At 40.8% G+C, this 24,129-nt stretch overlaps 3 protein-coding genes across 5 annotated transcripts; 2 read left to right on the top strand and 1 right to left on the bottom strand.

Moving 5' to 3' along the window:
- Positions 1-87: 87 nt before the first annotated feature.
- On the top strand, positions 88-7,112 carry utp25 (UTP25 small subunit processor component). The gene is made up of 12 exons (XM_034675117.1): positions 88-266; positions 1,984-2,023; positions 2,120-2,318; positions 2,405-2,647; positions 2,747-2,835; positions 2,927-3,337; positions 4,446-4,662; positions 4,749-4,951; positions 5,160-5,342; positions 5,650-5,759; positions 5,942-6,187; positions 6,397-7,112. The coding sequence occupies exons 1-12, from the start codon at positions 166-168 to the stop codon at positions 6,650-6,652; spliced, it is 2,298 nt and encodes a 765-aa protein (XP_034531008.1). The 5' UTR covers positions 88-165; the 3' UTR covers positions 6,653-7,112.
- Positions 7,113-8,116: 1,004 nt separating this feature from the next.
- Positions 8,117-17,699, top strand: zmp:0000001267 (b(0,+)-type amino acid transporter 1). 3 transcript variants are annotated; one of them, XM_034675120.1, is made up of 6 exons: positions 8,117-8,913; positions 15,510-15,643; positions 16,041-16,170; positions 16,440-16,564; positions 16,678-16,765; positions 16,859-17,699. In XM_034675120.1, exons 1-6 carry the CDS (start codon positions 8,215-8,217, stop codon positions 17,087-17,089), a joined length of 1,407 nt encoding a protein of 468 aa, XP_034531011.1. In that variant the 5' UTR covers positions 8,117-8,214; the 3' UTR covers positions 17,090-17,699. The 3 variants fall into 3 exon arrangements, with proteins under 3 accessions (XP_034531011.1, XP_034531009.1, XP_034531010.1); XM_034675118.1 differs by lacking the exon at positions 8,117-8,913 and adding an exon at positions 12,174-12,989; XM_034675119.1 differs by lacking the exon at positions 8,117-8,913 and adding an exon at positions 13,726-14,457.
- A 723-nt stretch (positions 17,700-18,422) lies between these two features.
- On the bottom strand, positions 18,423-22,465 carry adprs (ADP-ribosylserine hydrolase). Its single transcript, XM_034675135.1, has 6 exons — positions 21,996-22,465; positions 20,727-20,823; positions 20,407-20,614; positions 19,927-20,114; positions 19,455-19,555; positions 18,423-19,325 (listed from the first exon to the last, which is right to left on the bottom strand). The coding sequence occupies exons 1-6, from the start codon at positions 22,174-22,176 to the stop codon at positions 18,934-18,936; spliced, it is 1,167 nt and encodes a 388-aa protein (XP_034531026.1). The 5' UTR covers positions 22,177-22,465; the 3' UTR covers positions 18,423-18,933.
- Between the last annotated feature and the right edge of the window lie 1,664 nt (positions 22,466-24,129).

Raw genomic sequence — 24,129 nt, 5'->3', positions numbered from 1 at the left:
AGTACAAAAATAAAAACAAGTCAAAGCTGGGATATTGTTTCCTCTAGTGATCCACAAACCTGTAGTTCCCCTCCGGACCTGTAGGCGGTAGGTTAGTGCCTCTAATGCTCAAAACAAACCAGCGAAGAAGAAGCAGGAAACCCACATGTGCAGCACAGTGTCAACATGGGGAAAAGAAGACAGAATAAACAGCTTTTTACGACTTTATCCAAAAAACAGAAGAAGCACTTGAAGGAGTTTGGAGAGGAGCATCCTTTTCATGATGTGTAAGTTGTCGTAACACTTTCCTGCTCGCTGTAAAGAGTATTTTAGCGACTTTAATGTTTGCCAGCTAGCTAAGTTTCATTCAGAGAAATGGTTTGTCAGATACAGGGAGCAGCACAATGTCAGCTTTTATTTAGTTTAATCTGTGACTGTTTGAATGAACACAGTGCCTGAGGTAAAAGCAAGACTTCTGGTTGTTTATATTTATAAATATTAGGTTTTCGTACACATACTAATTAAGCAATTTATCAAGAATGTAACTATTTGCATCACAGCTAGGAGAGTTTACTGTTATAGTTTAAACACTAAAGGGGGAGTTGTTTGTTTGATACTGAAAAAGTATGACCACCCTAATTTAAAACTTCCAAAATCCTAACATGCAAGTCATCTCATGTGGCTGCAGAATCTTTTTATCACTCTTCAGCATAACTGGGTCAGATCAGATCAGATAAGAAATACTTTATTTATCCCGGGGGGAAATTCAGTCAGAAAAGTTGCTCCTATACACAATAATTAAGAATATCAAATAATATTAATAGAATGAGTAATTAAGAAGATATATATACAAATGCAATGAAAATAATGATAAAAAAAGGTATGTACAGAAGACGGAATAAGCTATGTAGAAAATAAATACATGGTTGAAGTCCCCGGAGATCATGAAGAGGGCTCTCTGGTGGTCTGTCTGGAGTCTCGCTCTCCTGAAAACCTTAAATCAGGGGCGTCAAACTCATTTCAGTTCAGGGGCCACAAACAGCCCGAGTTGATCTGAAGTGGGCCAGACCAGTAAAATCATAACAATAACCTATAGAGAAGGACAACTCAAAATTTTCCCTTTTGTTTTAGTGCAAAAAAAGTACATTCTGAAAATGTTCATTCAATTCACATTCAATGAACTATCTTTCTACCAAAACAGCTTTTGTATTTTTTGTATTTTTTGCCATGACGAGTCTCATAGTGGGCCGAATACACCAAACACACAGGTTACACATTCACCTGACACCGAGTGTAATGTTAACTGCAAAAGAACAGAGATTATAATAATGAAGTAGGTAAACTTGACTATTTTGGACCCCTCAGCTCCAGCATGAACAGTTTGCTTCCAGACAGTGTTGTATGCAGGGGTGTAGTGCTAGTGTTAGTAGGTAGTGGATCATCTTATAGTGCTCTAAAAAGTCTTTATGCATCTCAAATGGATTATGCAAACAGCAAGTCATCTATTTTCTTACTTTGGGAAAAAACTCCGCCAACACCATGATTTGAAATAGTAGTTACTGTTATTGAAAAATTGCAGTTAATGTCTTCTCTGTAATTTATACACTTTTGCAAAATCTTTCCGCGGGCCGGATTGGAACCTCTGGCGGGCCGGTTTGTGCCCGCTGGCCGCACGTTTGACACCCCTGCCCTAAAGTTTTCTGAATGGCTTTCTTATACAAACTCAAATACATAAAAATGATTTGCCTCCCTTAAACCACACCGTCTCCAACACATCTGACTTTTATTCTTGTTTTACTTGATCTGGCTTCTTTTTACCTTTATTGTAAGTGTCACTTTGATCTGGATATTCATGATCTAGCATGTCTCCTCCCTCTTTAAGATGCATTCTAAAGATTAAGTTATCCCACAGGATGCAGAAAAGAAAAGACCTTTGTTACTTTGTCTTACAAAAGAAGCTCAAAGTCGCAACATTACTCAATACTGATGTGTTTTTTTTCACAGAGTCAAAGAAGCTCCTGAACGGACTGAAATATTGGACCTGGTGAGTTGGACTGCACTAAGAATGATGAACCATTCACTCTTTGTTTTCACCTGCTCCTCAGATTTTGACTAATACTGTTCTAACATGCTTGAACAGCCGGCAAGCCCAGAACACTCTGACGCTGAGCCCGGTGAGCTGGAGGATAACGAAGAGGAAGAGGAAGAGGAGCAGAAATCAGCTTATCAGAAACTTCTGTCAACTCTCAGTCAGTCCACCGGTAATGAGCACAGTGAAGAGGAGAGCAGTGATGAAGAAGAAGAGGAGGAGGAGGAGGAAGAAGAGCTTCTCGTTGAAGGTAAGCTGTCTATTTTTAACACAAAACGTTAAAGCATGCATAAAGATTTTGCAGTTAACTTAATATCATGATGCTTTTAAATGAAGGGGACAGTGATCTAGCTGGTGATGAGAGTGGGGATGAAGATGAAGTGGCGGAGGAAGAACCAGAAGATACAGGTGAGGATCTGACTGAGGCAGTTGAAGGAGAGGCAGGGCCAGAGGAAGCAGCAGGAGGTGAAGAGTTTGAAGACAAAGAGAATGAGTCCAAATTCTGTCTGGAGACCAACTTCCTGGACGAGGACGGAGTAGAAGAGGAGGAAGAAACAACTGCTGAGCAAGACAGCAAAGGTGAGGAGAGAGTGAAATAAGTTCTCTGTGTTGTAGTTTTCGTGCTAGATGTTGTGTATGTATGACTGTTTTGTTTCCCTTTTTGTTTTGTACATGCAGACTTGTTTTCACAGCATTTGAGCACAGAGTTAAGTGAGGAAGATGTGCAGAAGATAACATTCGGCAGCAAGACAAAGGCTCAAATCATGGTAATTACTGCACATTCTGACAGAATGGACAAACTTTCAGAAGTCTGAACTGGTCAATATTGATCATGTGCTTTTCTATCTTTCCTCATAGTGGCCACAGTTGGGGACGTTACTTTCTACCAATCCCCTGGAGAAGTTTGGATCTGTTGGTCAACACAAAGACACAGATCTCCCTGTTTTCCACAAACTTTTAGAGTCCAACTGGAAGAATCTTAACCAGTGCTCGGACCTTGAAGGAGAGGCCAAGGAGATCAGCTCCCTGCAACTCGAGCTGCTGGCACTAATGGGCTCCTACAAGGACCTCTACTACCCAGAGACCTGTCCTCTGAACCAGGGCCCTCAGGTCCGCAGTGCATACTGCCTCCACGTGCTGAACCATGTTTTGAAGGCTAACTCCCAGGTCCTGGCCCACAACGCACTACTGAGGGAGCAAAAGATTCAGACTAAAGCTGGAGCTGAGCCACAGGACGAACCTAGAGACCAGGGACTGACGCGGCCAAAGGTAAACTGAAGCTGGATTTACACATGCTGAAGCTGGATTCCACAGGTGGGATGCACAAGGGAATACAGACAGTCAAACTTTTCACTCTAAATTTACACAGACCTTTTCCTGCCACCCCTTAGTGTCTGCAAGAAGTTAGGGTGAGCTTATGTGAGAACAGAGGGGGAAATATCAAGAGAAATTCACCTGAAGTGTGTGGGCGAGGATGATGATGCTTGTTTAGTGCTATCATGGGGATCCTGTAGTGACACATCAAAGGATGAATACAAACATTTAAGGTCGCAGAAGGATGAATATTTTCTAGATATTTGCATCTAGCAATGAAATAAATGCTAAATGGCACAGGTCTATGTTGCTTTGTCCATCATCATGTTTTAAACATTACTCTGTGGCTTTCATGTCATGCTTCCTGAAGTTGCTGCTTGGTATGAACAGCAGTTCTCGTGCTTGTCCACAATTTCAAAGTTTTTATTTGCTGTAGATTTGAACATATGTCTCCACAAGTGTATTTTCCTTCATGTAGGAGCTACTTCATTAGTAGATTTTTCTTTGTTGTTGTTTTGTATTTGTGTTTAAGTGTTAACACTTGGGGGCGCTCAACTCCTGACCAATAATGATTTCTGACATGAATCACATAGTTAGTGTGTCAGTGTCAGGTGAGTTAGTTGCACATAGATATTTTACCAGGTCAAAGAGACGCATCATGGAATCATGTTTGTGTTGACTGGACATAAATCAAAAGTCTTGACATTAGACTTCTTGTTGTTGAGTACAAAACAGCTAAATTGGTGATGTGATGTATGCAGCCAAAGATTATTCATTTATGGATTGTCCAGTTAAAGATTAGATAGAAACTTTGTTTTAGTGCTAAGGTCATAGTTGTATTTTTCCCAGAATAAGAGAGAGGAGTTGATGCCCCAGTTTACAAACATGCAACAATTTGGCTCTCCAGATCCCTCATGGGTTTTGATGTGGTCCAGCTGATTTGTGATGTCTGTGGTCTGTTGTCACACATTTCCTAAGAACTTCCTTTTGCAAAATTACTAACAAATATTTGTGTTTGCACTGCCCCGCCTCCCTTTTTCTAATTGCTGTCGTTCATTATCAGGTCCTGATTCTGGTTCCATTTCGAGGTGCAGCTCTTAAAGTCATCCAGACGCTTATCGGCCTGCTGGAGTCAAAAAGCAAGAAGATTGTGGTGAACAACAAGAAGAGGTTCAAAGAGGAGTTTGGAGAAGATGAAGATGACGACTCCACCAATCTGCAGAGACCGGACGACTACCACGCCATCTTCTCAGGCAACGTGGACGACCACTTCCGGATAGGTACAGTCAAATGAACAGCAGTCAGACTAGTTAATGTTTACTTTTTAAATGTTTCTGTCTGACGGCCTCTGTTATCTCCTCACCAGGCATCTCCATCGTGAGGAGCAGCATCCGTCTCTACTCGCCTTTTTATTCTTCAGACATCATCATTGCGTCTCCGCTGGGCCTGCGTACAGTGCTGGGAGCAGAAGGAGAAAATAGAAGAGACTTTGATTTTCTGTCCTCCATCGAGCTGCTAGTGCTGGACCAGGCAGACGTCTTCCTCATGCAGAACTGGGAACACATATTGGTAAGAAGAGCAGTTGTTCTACTTTGCAGAAAAAAAGGCTTCAGGCCTGCAGTAGCTTCAGTTTCTCTGCTCATGGCTCTTAGAATAAAGAAAGCTGTGGCAGTGCAACGCCAAGGCCTGTATCATAATAAAGTATTAATGCGCAGTTATAAACCCTGACCCCCTAAACTGAGCCCAACCTTTAAAGATGATGTCCACCTTTCCACAGCATGTGATGAAGCACCTGAACCTGCAGCCGCTGGACTCACATGGAGTGGACTTCTCCAGAGTGAGGATGTGGAGCCTGAACAACTGGGCCAAACATTACCGGCAGACTCTGGTGTTCAGTTCCATCCAGGACCCACAGATCAACAACATCCTCACCAAGCAATGCGCCAACTACCGAGGACAGGTACTCACCTTTATACATTTATAGGTAACATTTCACCTACTGTGGACTGAACATTAACTGCAGACTAAAATTAAGTCAAACACAGTATTTAGAGTCAGGAATGATCTCATTGCTGGAGTCAGTGTCACGTGTCTGGTGCAGCAGCCAGTTCACTGCAGGCTGCATAATCTCTCTTAAATCCTTGCTAACTATTATCCTGATGACTTTTTAAGATCGACATTTAAACATTTTAAACTAAGTTTCTTTATTGTCATTTAAAGATGGAGGATTATTTTGAATTCTCATTGTGTTTTGTTTTCTTCCGCAGATTGCGACTAAGAACATGCCAAAAACAGGTTCAATCAGCCAGGTGCTGGTTCAGCTGCCTCACGTGTTTCAGATGTTCCCCTCTGACAGCTTCATGGACCACGATGCCCGGTAATAAATTTCTTTGATAATTTTTTCAGGGAGATTATCTTAGGTTATACGGAAGGACCTTTTTCTGATTTTTAAGCCAAAACATTCACATTAAAAAAACCTTTAAGGATATCATTCACAGTTTTAAGATTACACTCTCATTCTACTTTTCTGCTTTCTGTTGTTCCCCATCCCGTCTTTAGGTTTACATTCTTTTTAGATAAAGTGCTGCCTCAGTACCGGGACTCTGTAATGTCCCACACCTTTATCTACATCCCGTCTTACTTTGACTACGTCCGTTTGCGCAACTACATGAAGAAAGAGGAGATGAACTTCACCAGCATCTGCGAGTACTCCAGCAAGTCCGAGGTGTCCCGAGCCCGACACTTCTTCCTGAAGGGGGACAAACAGTTTCTGCTCTTCACTGAACGCTTCCACTTCTACAAGAGGTCAGCTCTCCTTAAAAATTACTTCTTATCCAAACAAAATTATTATTTCTGCATCTAAAGTATACATTACTGATAGTCAGACATTTGTGTTTATAAAACTGAAGGACTCTCTTAGAAAAAAGGTGCTACCTAGGTTTTATAGATTTTGGAATTACCAGTTAATTATAGTGAACCCTGCTCCCATCCTCACCTCTGACTTCTTTGTTTAGGTACGCCATCAAAGGGATCCAGAACCTGATATTTTATGGATTGCCCTCCTACCCCCACTTCTACAGCGAGGTGTGTAACATGCTGGCAGCAGGCGGTCAGGAGGAGGGGGCCAGCTGGACTTGCACTGCGCTCTACTCTCGCTATGATGCCCACAAATTAGCAGCCATCACGGGAGCCCAGCGAGCTGGACAGATGCTGCACTCCAACAAGGCTGTTCACCTTTTTATTACAGGAGGGGAGGAGAAAGGCTCCTGATGAAGCTGGTCAGATTAAAGAGGGACGATGGTAGATATATTGACTGGATGAGGTGTTGCTATGCCGTGACATTCCATACATGAGAGTTTTATGCCTCTTTGAATGTATATAAAGCTCTCCATCACATTGAGACTGTTCTTGCAAACACATGAAGAATCTTTTTTAGATGATCTGTTGATGAGATCACCATAAACATCACGCCACAAAGTCAGGAGATCATAAAACAATGATTTTGTCATCTGTAGTCGATAACTGTGATAAGATGTCAATCATTACTCATGTTGTGTAAAGTGTACTTTGCAGAGTCGGTATACTGTATATTCTATCATCCTCTTTAACTTCCCTTGATAGTTTTTGTATCTTTACCTTTGCTAAAAATGCAGAAATGTTCCTCAAGTCCTAGAAATATATTTGTTTTTAAAGTTGTTTTGTATGTCATACTAAATTTGAGTGTTTCCAATTTAGTAGTGAAGTGTTTCATTTGGATTAATTGTTAAAGAAATTTCATTAGATAGAAAAGTTGGAGAGAGACAGGAAACATCTGGAGGCTGGGATCAGAATCAGTATCAGAAATACTTTATTTATCCTGGTGGAAATTCAGTTGTTACAGAATGCTCTTATCTACAGTATGAAAAAGTAAAAATATCAATAGAAAGAAGGAATGAAATAATATAATTTGGATTAATTAATAATAAGTATATACAGAAACGCAGAATAGTTAAAGTTCACTATGTACAAAAGCACTGGGAATGAAGGTATTGTATACAGGATGTTGAAATGGCACACTTAAACCACTAAGCCCAACTGGTGCTCCCTACCATTCTTATTTTCCTTATAACTCTCTTAATATTAGCTTAATTATTTATGTAAAAACAACACTTTAAAAATCTAAATGTGCTTTATTTTGCTGGTTGAATCCCTGGCCAGACTAGTTTCCCTCTTCCAAGTGCAGCCCCCTTGTGACCCTGAACTGGATAAGCACTATACAAGGGATGGTCAGGAACATATTCTGGACGCATTGCATCACTGTCCAAGTGTCCACATGAGTATTGCAGCAGGAGTCAGCACTTAACTGTCCTCAATAAAAACAGATCTCACAATGAATAACCAACCACATGAGGCTGTTTTAAAGACACGTGTAGTTTCTGCAGTAAGGAGTATTTGTAGTACATGCAGCATTCAGATGTAGATTGAAATAGTTTGTCCATTATGCATTATTTTATTATTATAATTTATTTACTGTGGCATATCAACAACCTTAAAAAGCACAGAAGAAGAAAAACAGATGGTAGACTAGATGCTTTACAGGTGTTGGAGCCAAAACCAGGTGGACTGCGCCTCTGCTCCCTAAAAAAAGATAACGGGTCAGCCAAAAAGATAGGGCTAACCTTGGTACAGTCACTGAAGATACTGTTCCTCCTTAAGAAGATAAGAACCCGAGTGAAACAGGCTTCTTTAAACCCCGCTGAGTGGCCCTCCCACGTAATTATTAACTCCTTAAGTTGCTGTAAGTGTGACTTAGAAAGTTTCCTCTGTTGGAAAGTTGTCAGACAGCTGTGATTATGGAGGACAAGACGCAGAAGCTGAGCCTGAAGAGGGAGGTTGGGCTGGTAGGAGCCGTCTCCCTCATCGGAGGTACTATGATCGGATCTGGGATCTTCATGACCCCGCAGACTGTACTGTACTCCATCGGTAGCCCTGGAGCTAGTCTGGTGGTGTGGGCAGCCTGTGGTTTGCTGGTGATAATGGCGTCTTTCTGCTATGCTGAGCTGGGGACTGTTATTAAGGAGTCTGGAGGGGAGTACATTTACATCCTCAGGACATCTGGCCCAGTCGTCGCCTTCATGTTAATCTTCAGCTCTGTGTTGTTTGTGAGACCTGCAGGAGTTGCAGGACTGGCTCTGGGTTTTGCTCAGTATGCCGTGGCCCCTTTCTACCCAGACTGCCCTCCTCCAGAGCTGACGGTGAAGTGTGTTGCTGCAGCTACAATCCTAACACTGGCCATAGTAAACTGCCTCAATGTGCGCCTCTCTATGTCAGTCCAGGTGTTCTTTATGGTGGCTAAGGTTGTGGCCCTGGCTGTCATCATAGTAGGAGGTGCAGTGATGCTTATCAGAGGACACACTGAGAACTTTGAAGACTCCTTTGAAAACACCAATCTGGGCATCAATCCAATTGGTATTGCTTTCTACCAGGGACTGTGGTCCTATGATGGATGGAACAACCTCAATTATGTTACAGAAGAGCTGAAGCGTCCAGAGGTAAGTCAGAGGTTAAGTTGGGTTTTAGTGGCATTGCAACTGAGGAGGTATTGAGTAACCAAAAATGAGTCTATGTATGGTTGGACATGACACAGTCAACAACACCAAGACTCTGAAACAATAAAGTGATAAATGATTCCTTCAGAGGTCAGAATCAGTGCTGCTTAGAGGAAAGGATTAATGTTTACAGCAAACAATCAGTGATAAACTATAATAAAAAAATGACTGAATTATAATCTTTTATGACCACTATAATGTGTGATAAAGGTTAAATTAAAGAAGGGCTGTAAAAAAAAGTGAGATGAAAGGAGAGAGAGTGAAAATAGACATTGTGCTCTGAGAACATTATTTACTTTAATATTATTTATTAAAGTAGCCCAAAAATACAGCTGCACCTAAAGAAAATGGATTATCTTTTTAAAAAAAACAACAACATTTAAAAAAATAATTGAATTGAAAAAGATACACTTTCCTGTATTCTTTATTCATTGTATTGAAGGAGTATAAATATTTTTATTTTGATGATAATGCCGTATACAGTCATGGACGAAAGTATTGGCACCCCTGGAGTTTTTCCAGATAGTACACCAAATCTTCCAGAAATGGTTGCAATTACAAATGTCTTTGGTATGCACGTGTTTATTGCATTACTGTGCATTGCAACAACAACAAAAAATAGAAGAAAAAAAGCCAAAATTGACATAGTTTTACACAAAACTCAAAAAATGTAATCTTGAGATTGTTCATATTTTCCACAATTTTGCTTCTTAAGTCCTCAGACAATTCTCTGCTCTTCTTTCTCCTCTCCATGCTTGGTGTGACACACACACACACACACACACACACACACACACACACACACACACACACACACACACACACACACACACACACACACACACACACACACAGGCACACAACACAAAGGTTGCGTCAACTTTTATACATTCTAACTGGCTTCAGGTGTGATTTGTATATTGCCAGCACCTGTTACCTGCCACAGGTGAGCTTAAATGGGCATCACATGCTTGAATTAAAATGATTTACCCACAGATTTAAAAAGGGTGCCAATAATTTTGTCCGGCTCATTTTTTGAGTTTTTTGTAAAATGTCAATTTTGGCTTTTTTTCTTCTGTTTTTTTGTGTTGTTGCAATGCACATAAATGAAATAAACGTGTATACCAAAACATCTGTAATTGCAACAATTTCTGGGAGAAATGGTGTATTAACTGGAAAAATTACAGGGGTTTCAATACTTTCGTCCATGACTGTAGCTCATGTAAATCAGAAATCCAGCATCTAAATGTTCAACATCTGCAAAGCATGAACTCAGTACTTGGTTGGGGCTCCTTCACTTTAAATCACTGCATCAGTGTGGCCTGGCATGCAGGGGATCAGCTTGTGGTGTTGTAGAAGCCCAGGTTGCTTTAATAGCAGCCTGTAGCTCGTCTGTAAATCTTAGTTAGGTCTTTTTCATCTTCCTCTTGACGATACTCCACAGATTCTTTATGGAGGTCATGTCCGGTGAGTTGAAGCACTATGTTATCAGCAATTTTTGAGACCTAGATAACCACTTACTAGTCCTCAAAACAAGTGGGGCATGACTTTAATGAGCAGTGCATAAAACAGAGGAATAAGGAAGTCATGGAAGTCCAAATGTGTCAAATCAACTCCACTAGTGACGCTCAGTGGTAAATCAGATTAGTCACACCGCTCTGTTTCAAAGAGCCTGTCTTGTTTGGTCAACCTGCTGCTGCTCAGAGTACTGATGTCAGGCCAAATAATGTTGTGCGCCTCGTAAGGAATGATGAAAACCTTTACCACCATCAAACCCGACAGATTAAGGTGGAGTGATATGGTTATGTGAAGATTAGATTAAATAATTTCAAGCAAACCTTGGGCAAACTCTCCAAAGATAAGATTGATATTAATGATTGAAGGAAGCCTGCTTAGCATGACTAAGTGCTTTTAGTTCCAATCATAACTTGCAACCACTTCCTTTTATTAGTATCCCCCTTTCAAGTCAGATCTGCAGGTCAGTATTTTGTATGTTTTTAATTACAGTCAACAAGTAGCCATGTCTTGTTCGATTGCTGAAACAGTGCAGTTCTCATTGCTGCAATACAGCAAACAAAGTGAACAAAGCAGTTTGTATTTTGCCTTCTACATCTCCTGCATGTGCCTTGTATAGTCATCAAACAATCAAGGACCACAAACATCGGCTCAGCTGGAAGAGAGAGGTGTTTTTTTATTTCTAGCATCATTATACAATGCAGGATTTTCATATCGTTCCAGTATGAGCGAGCCAGCTGTAGGATGGGGGCTAATATGAATTCTTGCAGGACTTTCCCATACCAAACTGTAGTGAAGTGCGAAACTGGGCCAATATCTGGAACAAAGTTTATCTACATCAAGATAAGATGTGACCTTTACAGTTTCACCATTGTCTCAAGGACTGTCAGTGCCCTCGCTAAGGCTAACTGAACTCTGTCACCTATAAGTTTGTTGTATCCCCTTTTATCTCATCTGGCTTTTAAAGATCACCTCTGCCTCACTTCAGATTATTAAAGAGCCGCAGATCGCAGAGGACCAATGCAGTGCTTCAGTTGGGGATGGGCTGAGTTTGATGTAAGAGGGCTGGCTCACATTGACAGCCAACCATAAACAAGAGAGAGCAGTATTAAGTTACCTACTGACCCAGTAAGCATATCTTTTGACTGTGTAAAGAGGCATGTGTACCTGGAGAGAACTCAGCATGGGCAGGAAGAACTCACTGAGTCTTAACTTAAAGCTACTCAAACAAAGAACCTTCCTACCATGAGTGCTGACCGCTGCCAAGGGTGTGTTCAGGCTTTTTGGATGGGATGGCCCAGCGGTGGCATTGAGTCATGAGGTGTGTTTCCTTAAAGGTTAAGTCAAGTGATTATTAATCTATATATGTTCTAGAAGATCAGTTTAGTTCGTTTGACACACTGTTCCAAAAAACAGGGCCTTGGGAGGCAGAAATGTGTTTTCAGTTTGTTCAGAAAAAGGAGTCTTGAAGTTATTTTGAAAGAGCTTTACCATCTGCCACAAGCCTCAGACAAAGTAGTATTTTAGAGACAAGTTCAATGTGCAGGTCACTGAAAAATGTACCCACCACTGACATCAAATTATCTTTTCTCTGAAGAGGAAACGTGATTGTTTCTTACAGGAACAACATTGGAAACAAGCAGCCGTGCCACACCTTCCTTTAGGGGCTGTTGAAGGATGATTTATCCTCCCATTGAGGACGTGGCCCTAACATTACACAACAGTTAATTGCTAATCTGCAGCCAGTTCAGTGCATGTCCATTGTAAATAGCAATTTCCTCAGAAGAAGCAGATGTCTTGAAACAATGGAGAGTGAAGAGCAGAGATTCAACCTGAAGAGAGAAGTGGGGATTGTAGGAGCTGTCTCCTTCATTGCAGGGACCATGATGGGGTCTGGGATCTTCATTTCACCCCAGTATGTGCTGATAACTATCGGCAGCCCTGGAGCCAGCCTTATTATCTGGCTCTGCTGTGGGTTGATTGCCATGCTTGGGGGGCTTTGCTATGCTGAACTGGGAACAGCGATCCCAGAGTCTGGAGGAGAGTTCATCTACATCCTGAGGACAGCGGGGAGAGTGATGGCCTTCACTTTTGTCTTCAGCTTCGTGAATGTCATGAGACCTGCCAGTGCCACAGGGATTGCACTGAGTTTTGCAGAATACATTGTGGCACCCTTTTACAATGGCTGCACTCCTCCAGTGCTGGTGGTGAAATGTGTGGCTGCAGGGAGCATCTTGGTTCTGGCCACAGTGAACTGTCTGAGCGTACGTACGGCCACTGCCATCCAGGTGGTTTCCATGATCGTCAAAGTGCTGACCATGTTGGTGATCATAGTGGGAGGTGTCGTAATGCTTATTCAGGGACACAATGAGAGTTTTGACGACTCCTTTAAGGGAACAAATGTGGGTGTCCGCTCTATTGGAATTGCTTTCTATCAGGGCTTGTGGTCCTATGATGGCTGGAACACTCTGAATTATGTGACTGAAGAGCTGAAACATCCAGAAGTAAGAATTTATTTGTTTACTTTCCCTGATTGATCGAGATGTGTAATGCAATAAGTTATACATGAGTTCTCAAATCTGAAATATTAAGATTTTGAATGAATACTGATTTTAAATAGAGGCAGATGTCTGTCTAACATGAGTCTGGTTCTGCTAGAGGTTTCTGCCTGTTAAAGGAAGTTTGTCCTTGCTGCTGTAACTTGTGAAATACTGCAAAGTGAGGGATTAAGATGAGATCAGACTGAGTCTTACCCTGTCTTGTTTGGTCTTTGTTAATAATTTAACATAGAGTACGGTCTAGACCTGCTCTGTTTGTAAAGCACCTTGAGATAACGTTTGTTGTGATTTGGCGCTATGCAAATAAAGATTGATTGATTGATCGATTTGTAATTTATTGCTCTTTGACTTTCTTTGGAAAATATTTAGTAACTTTAAAGAAGTCATTGTAAGTTTGAGCGGCAGAAGAGCAGCTCTCCATACATGGCTGGGCATATCCAGAAAAAGGAATGATATTTACAACAACTTAAAGATGAGTTAATGTTCAACTCAAGCAGCTCTATATGGCTGTTTTTAGTGCATTGTTTTAAGTGCCAGTTACTGTTTGATTTTTCTTCTATCGCATGCTCAGATCACAGTGTACAGGTTTGCATCAACTTCCTTATCTCCCTTATTCTTGGGTGTGTCCACTGTAAGAGTGAAAGACACTTAACGTATCTTCTGTCTATCTATTCAGCTGTCTCTGATCGACGCAGCCATGGCCGACAAAGAACCTGAAGGTCTGAAAATGAAGCGGGAAATAGGGCTGATTGGCGGTATAGCATTTGTTTCAGGGACTATGATTGGATCTGGTATATTCATGTCCCCGCAGTTTGTTCTGGCCTATGTTGGAAGCGCAGGTGCAAGTCTGGTGATCTGGGCTCTAACAGGAGTTGTAGCTATGCTTGCAGCTCTGTGCTACACTGAGCTTGGAACAATCATTCCTGAATCTGGTGGGGACTTCATCTACATACTGAGGATTTATGGTTCATGTCCTGCCTTCTTCACTGCTATCACTTTCATCCTTGTTGTAAGGCCGTTCGGCATTGCAGCTATGGCAATCAGCATTGCCGAGTACATCTCAGCACCCTTTTATCCTGACTGCCATCCGCCTCTGATTGTAGTGAAGTGTGCTGCAGCTGTGGCCATTCTGCTTGTTTCTTTGATCAACGTCTTAAATGTCCGTGTTGCCATCAGAATCCAAGTCATCTTCTTGGTGGCCAAGGTCTTGGCGTTGACATTCATAGTGATTGGAGGGATAGTGGAGGTTTTTAGGAGCAGCAGTGTCCTTGTGGAAAATTTAAGAGTTGAGAATGCGTTTAAAGGTGCTCAGTACTCTTTGAGCACTCTAGGTATGGCTTTTTATCAAGGACTCTGGTCTTACGCCGGCTGGTACAACCTCAACTATGTCACTGAGGAGCTGCAAAGACCAGAGGTGAGACTGGAAGAAGGTAGATTGTTCAGAAGTTTAAATGCTACGTAACACAAAGACACTGAAGGTGATGTTTAAAGAGGGTGATTTTTTTTTACTGCTGCAATTGTGCTTTTATCTCACTGTGATAAAGGTGTTTACAAACCACTGCTGTTATCATGTGGGCAGTGATAGTAGAAAACAAAAATACAGCAACAGGCAGCAGCTGAACGAGCACAGGTTTTATGACACAGTATTTTCAAAGCTGACTTCTCTTTGTAGTTGGGCCATAGATTGTAAATACTAACATTAACTACAGAGGTTTACAGGCCGGGGAGAAGAAACAATCAAACATGAGGACGTCACATTTTCAAAATAGGTAGAAAACTTAAAAATATTAAGACTTTGTACTGAAACTTTAAGGTCTACTATTTGTTTTGTTTTGTAATGAAGTGTGTTAGCAGTGATAACTGTGTTGTGGGAACTATATGCTTAACATTAATGTGACATCCATCTTTCTAAAGATCACTGCACTGGTTAGACATTTTCCAAGATGATGCAGTCAGCAAGATTAAGTAGCCTCAGATTGATGCTTGATAAAATTGTTTGCAAAAAACAGTGCTTTGTAGAGTATTAAGGATACTTTTTATATAATTCCATGACAAAGAGTTAAATCAAGTTTACAGCTATGACTTGTTTTCACCTCTTGACTCTTGTCAGGTGTTTACATACAGCGTTATAGAATATAAAGCTTTATACCCAAAGCTTTAAAGATAGGGAATACAATAAAACATATCATAAAGACCAGAGCACCTTGTCAGGAGAGAGCTTTATTACACAGGTGGGATTACCACTGATGTAACTTCAGGTGTGTAAAATAATGTAGCTGAAAGATTCTCAGTATTTGATAAAGCTCTGAAGATGTTTTTTCCTTGAATTAATCAATGGTCCAAATCTCATTCTACTTTGGAGTCTAACTCCTGGCTCAATCCATCATACTAAAGGTTGCTCTTACAAACACCCATCATACATATAAAAGTTAATCCACTGGACTAAAAATTATCTTCTTTTCTCAGGTGAATCTTCCCAGGGCTGTTGTGATAGCCATTTCCCTGGTGACCGGCTTGTATCTGCTGGTGAATGTGAGCTACCTGACAGTGATGACGCCTAAAGAGCTCATGTCTTCTTCTGCAGTTGCAGTGACCTGGGGGTAAGGCTGCGCCTCTTGTTTACGTCACAGGTTCAGGTAGACAAGTTGACTGTTTCTTCCATTAATACCAGGATCCTAACCTACCAATGGAGTTTTTAGTTCTGCAAAACAGTTTGTTAATGTGTGAATAGAACCACAAATGTGAATACAGATCTGTATATATGTCGACCAGACCTTAAACAGCAATCTCTGCAGCCACAAAAATAATATTGGCAGCTTTTTTACATTGAGCCACCAAACACCTGTGAATGCACAGGAATTGTTTTTTTTTTGTATCATTTGATAATTGGAGTTACACTTTTTTCTTTTTTACATCTGCCATCCACCTGGAGAAATAGCATAAGAGTTCACCATGCATTGAACAGAACACTGGATTGTTAACTTTTTTTCTCCACAGGAATAAGGTGTTAGGAAGCTGGGGCTGGATCATGTCAGTGGCTGCAGCTCTGTCTGCTTTCGGTTCATTGAACGGCACTTTCTTCAGCGGAGGCCGTGTGTGCTTTGTTGCTGCCAGAGAGGGACACATGGTGAGAATCTCTCCTCCACTGGGTGTCATACAACATGTACCTCCAAAATGCAGAATAGACACTTTGTTAAGAAATGATGAACGCTAAGAGACTTAAAATTTGACACAGGAAAATGTAGTTTGTACAAAAGATTATAAATTACACTCATCAGAGAAAATCAGAAATGTGTGCTTCTTACACAAGCCTGGTTCAAATAAATGTCTGGCTCTCTGCAGCTAAGTAAATAAAGATGTCACTGAGATTCACCCCCACTTGTGTTTGTTTTGTAGCCAGATATTCTAGCCATGGCTCACGTCCACAGACTGACTCCATCTCCAGCCCTGATCTTCACTACTATTGTCTCTCTCATTGTGCTGATCCCAGGAGACTTCCAAAGCATCGTCAACTACTTCAGGTGAGAGATGAGTCTCTGTGCATGACTTTATCTCTTATTTATTACCAGCAGTTCTCAAGCATTGTACAAGTTGTGAATATTTGCCTGACAGTCCTCTACCTTCTTGTTGTCAGCTTCACTGCCTGGTTTTTCTACGCGATCACCCTGTCTGGACTTATTTATCTAAAGGTCAAGAAGCCCGAGCTCCCAAGGCCGTACAAGGTCTGTTTCATACACGTACACTCTCAAAACACCATCATCAAAGATGACAAAGGATGAGACTCAGCTTGTGCCTGTCTCCTCCTCTCTTCACAGGTCCCGATTGTGCTCCCCATACTGGTCCTGATTGCAGCAATATTCCTTGTGCTGGCACCTATCATAGACACCCCTCAGATTGAATACCTCTACGTTAGTTTGTTTATCCTAAGCGGAGCCATAATCTACGTACCGTTCATCCATTACAAGCTGTGCCCAGGACTGCTCACCAAGTTAACAGTATTTCTGCAGCTGTTTTTAGAGGTCGCACCGGCAGAGAAAAACCTTTGAATTCAGCTAAAAAAATAAAAGAAAGGGAAGGAGTTTCACCTCCACCTGTTTGAATATACTTCCTCAATTCTACCTCCCATTTTTAATGCGACTTCATGAATGTGAAAAGTAACAAATGTAATTTTTATGAGTGAATTTAAATATTTTTGGTCTATGTTGTGGTGTTGTTTTTTATTATAAATATTAATTTGTAAAAAGATTCCTGCTCCAAAATATTTCAAAATGAACACGACATTATGTGCATGAAAATCTAGTCGCAGAATACGCATTTTTAATTAACTGACTTAACCATTCAGCGGAGCAAGAAGAGTGTGTATTTAAAATATAAATAAGATATAGATAGTGAGAAACGATTGCTGTGCAACAAACTCACTGATACCACTGAGACAAAAGAAGCACATATTAAAGCCTACACTGTATCCAAAGCAAGGATGAAATCTGTCACATTGCAGCCACAAGGATATCAAAGCAGAGCATTTTGTCCCCTTAAAAAGTAGCTGTTTGAAATAAATGTGTTTTAGATAAAGAAATGTTGGTGAAAAGGGAGTAAATTAAATGATGCAAGGTCAAGTGCTCCAGGAAACTGAATAAAAAGATTATTTTAAACTGAGTGCATGGAACACATTTGATTCATTGTTCAGTAGCTGTCCTTCATGTCTCAAAATGTCAGTACATCAGTACCAAGGTTTAAAATTAACACTCCATATGTGGGGGGCCTCACGTTCGTGCAACTTGTTGCATGAAGCTGTCTCCTCATCAGGCGGGTGTCTGCAACAAATTAAAATATCACCAAGGGACAGAACATCCAGTGCTTTCTTCACAAAGATCAGGACGTCACAGTCAGCTCGCCTGAGAGTTATTAATATTTCAGAGTTATATACTTATTTTTTTTGGAGATAAGATGTGATCCACAGTCAATTAATTATACACACACAGTTACAAGTGTTTTTTTCTGTTAATCAGTGATCTATTGGTCAGTTCTTGATTTAATACCGATTAATCTGGGGGTTCAACAAATTATGCTCAAGGCCTGACTTTGTGTAGAAGCAGCCCTGTGCAAAATAATCCCACTGGTCCATCTGTTCTTTGTGTTATAGGTAGATTAACTAATGTGAGCCGACCAACACAAAACAAAGACTGAACCTGCAAAAAGATAATAATAATAAAGCATGATAGTATGTTAGCATTAGCAAATGAGGACAGCTTAACACAGCTGCTAGCATGACCGACGACCTGCTTTCTTAACACAAACTAAGTTCTGTGTTCATTGGTGATTCATAGACAGCCACCTCTTTGGTTCTTAATAAATAAATAAAAACTAACGCAGATAACGTGAATTTAAAAAAGGTTTATTAAATAGTTATCATCCAAAAGGATAGAACAAGACATGGCCAATTCATAGTGCAACACTCACATGACAAAGGATTGTTCAACACAAGAAAGGAAAAGGCAGGAAGGAGAGAAGTCTGTTATTATGTGTGCAAACTGTGTGTGTAAAGTCAGCATGAACGTCTGTGATCCAGTCGTCACACAGTCAGTGTCCTCTGTCTGGTGGGACTGATGTTTTTCTTTGTTCAGCCTCAGATATTGTTTCCTAACAGGCGGTGTCTTTGCTTATTTTTTATTAGTATTATTTATATTTTGCAAGCTTTGTGGTCTCATGACCTGTTGATACGAGGAAAAGAAGAAAACCTAAGAGCAGTTTTGAAGTAAAATAACATTTCATGTTGACCCTCAACCACAGGTTCCCTGTTGACAAACAGTCTGAGAAAGGTATGTTGTTTGTGTGTTTTTTTGGGGGGGTGTTTTCTCAAGAGTCCTTTCACCAAACACCAGCTGTTGAATCAGTCGGCTCCGTGTTTCTTGTCTGTGCCGTTGGAAGCCTTTGACTGGCTCTCAGCTGAACCTTCACAGCTCCGCTCCCCCGCACTGCTCCCCCCACCTTGTGATAACTGGTGGTACAGCCTGTGAAGTCGCTCTGCGTTCATGTCTGCGTCGTCTGCCCCCTCGCAGCACTTTATCCACGATTCTGGAATGGTCTCGATGCCATAGTGGGCCCCAGCGATGGCCGCTGCCATGCATGCAATGGTGTCAGTGTCCCCTCCCAGAGCCAAGCTGTACGCTATCGTCCTCTCCACGCCGCCGTAGTTCTGTGGAAGGCAGTCCCGCGGCTCCAGGCAGTGGAGGACACAGAAGATGGCAGTGGGGACTGAGTGGAGAGCTGCGATGCCATTGCCTGGAAGAAAAGACGGACACTGGTTAGTGATAAGAGAAGAAAACCATATGAGACGGTAATGGATGAGTGGATGAAATAAAAAACTTGATAAAAAGTCAAAGATAAAGTCACAGGGAGGCAGATACTGACCCAGTTCAGAGATGACCTCCTCTATGCTGACTTTGCTCTTGTCCATCAGGTCTCTCACTCTGTGGAGGCGCTCACAGAATGGCTTCTCTGCTTCTTTAAGACTGAACAGAAAAACATTGTCACTGGGAGATTCACATTCAAAGTAGCCTGAAACATGCAACTCAAGCATTATTCAGTACTTAAAAGTCAGCTTACAAAGTGTGTGATTTGGGGCTCTTTTGCATGTAGATAAACTAAATTCTAAGTATGAACCATGAACTCTTTGGTGTTTTCAGGCTTTGTAAAAATACTCTCCAAAGTAGCAGCATTATCAGAAATTATCATGACAAAAGTCACTTTAAATCAATACATAAAAAGTAACTGTGATCTGTTATTGCTCATCATCTTATTCCTCAGCTCCTTAGACAGACATTAGTCATTCACATCTTTCAAACAGCGATATCAAAGAAGGCTCGATTCTTGTGGTACTGACATTCTGGCATCATTGCGTGTCTCCTCGTTGGCCTCCACTTCCTCCATCTCTGTGATCAGTCTGCTGATGAACTGCTGAGGGAGGTCCAGCGCCCCCTGCAGGGAGAGGTGCACAGCTAACGCCTGCAGCACGGCCCCATTGTAACCGAGGGAGCAGGAGTGTGTCAGCATGGCACCAAGATGAGCGTACTGGAGAGAAAAAGAAGGAAAAGAAAGAATAACTGTTTGAGTTTCATTGACAGTCTCAACTTCAGCTCTATGAATTCGCTGAGATAGTCTTTTACAAGATATAGCTCAAATTGTTTAAGTGCGAGAGCACAGGTATGGAGAAACAATTTAATGCAGAGGAGACTCAGGTCGTTTAACTGGATGTGCAATTGAAAATGCTGAAATCAGAATGAACATCCTGCAGAATTACCAAAATCTGAGTCATCTTTAACGTGCATCTAAGACTGTGAGGTGGTTTTTGCCCACTGCTCACCTTTTTAACATCCACCTGGTCCGGGAAAGCCAGCGCAAAGGGGGCCGCCCTCATAGCTCCCCCATTCCCAAAGGAGCCCCGACCGTTAAACTGAGCCCTGGCTGGCTGGTACACATCAGTGAGCTGAGGGGAGGACAGCTTCTTCAACACCTGGATCACTCCACTACCATACCCACGACCTGGAGACGCACTGTACTCCTTAGCAAACCTGGAGGAAGGAGACACCGGGGCTTTGATTAGTGAGTGAATGTGATGTTTTCACTAGATTTTAGGGGGAAAGTATTAACACCAGGAAGTGAAGCTTTTGGTGTGAGCTTTACCTGCGAGCCATGTCCTGCTCATCAAAGCCGGTACGAGTGAGCAGAGACTTGACCACGCAGCGGGCCATAGCTGTGTCATCACTGTACTCGAGGATACCTGTCACACATGCAAACACAGAAATGTTGATACTGCATGAGGTAAAAACACCAATATACGTATTCCAGCGCTGCTTATTAACGAGGTATGCAGTGTTCAATAGCTGCACATAATATCTGAGAAGTATGCTTTGATGTGAAGAGCACTTGATCATATATCTAGATGGACTAATATTTGATTTCCGGGCCTGATGCTGATTTTAAGAGAAGAAAAACAGGCGTTGTTAATACAGGTGGAATAAAGATAAACCTCTTTACCTGCTGAAATCATATTTGACAGATTTTGAGCAGATATGACTACCAGGCTGTCACTCTGAAGAACACTAAACCATAACAGTGTCATACCTGTCAGACAAATACTTTCTGTAAATATACATGTAAATAAACAATGCAACAATTCTCCAAGCAGAATTCCATGTTTCTATTTGTTTTATTATTTAACTACTATTTTTATAATGTAAAAACTACCTCTGCAACTCACCACTGCACTTTTATCATATTATTTTAGCCTGTACATATTAGTCATGCCTATTTGTTGTTCTTTTGTATTTATAGCTGTTGTTATTGTTATTATATTTGTATTTTTATTCGTATGTCTTATTCTTATGCCTTGTACAAAGAGAGCACAGTTTACCAAAGTCAAATTCCTTGTGTGTTCAAGCATACCTGGCCAATAAAGCTGATTCTGATTCTGATTCTGATTTCTCACACTTACTTCTAAGGCTTAATTTCGGAAAATGCACAATCAGCTGTGATGCTTTGTCTTGAATGTTTTATAAGATATGGAGTAAGAGGTCACTGTGCAAGACGAAACTACATACGCCTTTACTGATACTAATGGCAGAGAATTTTCATTTCAATTTCTATTTCAGTGCATCCCTATATAAAAGTCAACAAAAACTAAAACAAAAAATTAAATAAGGGGATTATAGATTATTTGAAACATACTTATGATTATTATATTCAATTTCTGTCTGAAATTCTACACACTGCACCTTTAATGAGTACATTTAGAATTCTTCAGTGTTTCTAAATAACAGCTTGACATGACAGTAAAACGAAAGTAGGTTAAATTGTATGGATGAGCATGCATCTGAACGTTTGGCTCACAATTCTATCAATAAATCTGAGGGTTTTAGGTGCACTGTTATTAAATCCTTTCCTTCCTCTCACCATTTCCTTTGGTCTCGTCGTCCAGGCTGTTCAGATGCTGCAGCACACTCTCCATGGGAACCTCCTCCGCTCCTTCAAACTCTCCTCCGACACAATCTCCCAGCACAGCCGCGACCAGCGCGCCTCTGAACCGGGACAAAGACGCCGGGCCCCCCGCTGCTCTCACTGCCGACATTGCCATTCATCCGCCGGGGTAAACAAATTAAACTCTACGGAGGAAACTCTCCTATGACCTGCAGACTGGGCCGTCAGACAGGTGGTGAATACAGGTGAGGAAACAACAACAAATGTTGACCCAGCTCCTCCTTTCCTTCGCTTCCTGAAACGTTCATAGGATGTTTGACCTTAATGAAAGCTCCGGGTCACCACGCATAGATATATAATCACATGGACCGGGTCTACATCAGGTCTCCATTGTAAGAGGGACGCAGTCTGCACCGATGAGTCTGATTCTATACCGAGGCATGAGCCAGATACCGAAATGGACACAATAGATGCGCCCTGGACTTCTGAGAAGCCATGCAGCAGTACAGTAGGTGTTTGTGTGTATCTTCCCCTGCTGGACAGGAGGACTAACCCTGAGGAAATAAGATGCTTTATTCACCACTGTTTTGGTTTGACTGAGATTGATTTCATAAAGGTGAAGAATGAGGTCAAATTACAAGGTAGTGTCTTAATTTATCAAGGCCCTTACTCTGTTTCAATTGAGTATTTAACTCAGATAGCTCAGCTGGGAATGATGAGCACAGAAGAAACCCTAACATAAGAACTGTGCTATCATTATTATTTAAAAGCAGCTCAGCCTCATTATTTAGGGATACTGATTTAACATGAAACAGTGCTTTTTAGTTTTTTATTCGGTTTCAATAATACTTCTTCTACTTTAAAAACACAGCTTACAAAGAGTGTCTAAGAATGCACCATGAATCAGAATCAGAATCAGAATCAGCTTTATTGGCCAGGTATGCTTGAACACACAAGGAATTTGACTTTGGTAAACTGTGCTCTCTATGTACAAGGCATAAGAATAAGACATACTAATAAAAATACAAATATAATAACAATAACAACAGCTATAAATACAAAAGAACAACAAATAGGCATGACTAATATGTACAGGCTAAAATATTATGATAAAAGTGCAGTGGTGAGTTGCAGAGGTAGTTTTTACATAAAAAAAATAGTAGTTAAATAATAAAATAAATAGAAATATGGAATTCTGCTTGGAGAATTGTTGCATTGTTTATTTACATGTATATTTACAGAGTATTTATCTGACAGGTATGACACTGTTATGGTTTAGTGTTCATCAGAATGACAGCCTGAAAAAAAAGAATTAAGGTTCAATATATTTATTGTTTTATGTTTTTGTTCTGAGAAAAAAGTCAGAATTCTGACTTTAATCTCAGACTAATTTTCAATTCAATTCAATTTTTGCTTTATTGGCATGAACAAAGAGATGTTATTCCCGAAGCACATAAATTCATACAATACATTATATATATTCATAACACACTACACTCATCACATATATATTAATCACACACCACATTCATTACATATTATATTCATCACATACATATCAACCATATATTACATATATTACATTTTCTATACTTCTTCTGGGGTTAATGCTGGGAAGTTTGGTACCATTTTAGTAATTTCCCTGTAGTGGGAATCTCTTAGCAAAGAGAGCTTGCTACAGTGGAGGAGGAAGTGCATCTCTGTCTCTATGTCCCCTGTAGAGCAGTGAGCACATAGACGCTCCTCTCTGGGCAGCCATGTCTGCCTGTATCTCCCTGTCTCTACAGCTAGCTGGTGGTCACTCCGCCTGTATTTGGTCAGAATACGTCTTTGTTTTGTATCTCTGACACTGTACAGATATTCAGATAATGTATAATCACTGTTTAGGGTTAAAATATATTGGACATTCATTTTTTTTCCTGCAATGGATTAAAGTCAGAATTCTGAGAAAAAATTCAGAATTCTAGGAAAAATTCAGAATTCCTTAATCTCAGAATTCTGACTTTAATCTCAGAGCTCTGACTTTAATTTCATAAAACTGACTTTAATCTCAGAACTCTGACTTTAATCCCAGAATTCTGACTTTAATCTCAGAATTCTGACTTTAATC

Source organism: Notolabrus celidotus, chromosome 22, assembly GCF_009762535.1.
Source record: "Notolabrus celidotus isolate fNotCel1 chromosome 22, fNotCel1.pri, whole genome shotgun sequence".
Lineage (NCBI taxonomy): Eukaryota > Metazoa > Chordata > Actinopteri > Labriformes > Labridae > Notolabrus > Notolabrus celidotus.
Note: the sequence above shows the minus strand (reverse complement) of the source record. Positions and strands in the feature narration are given on the sequence as shown.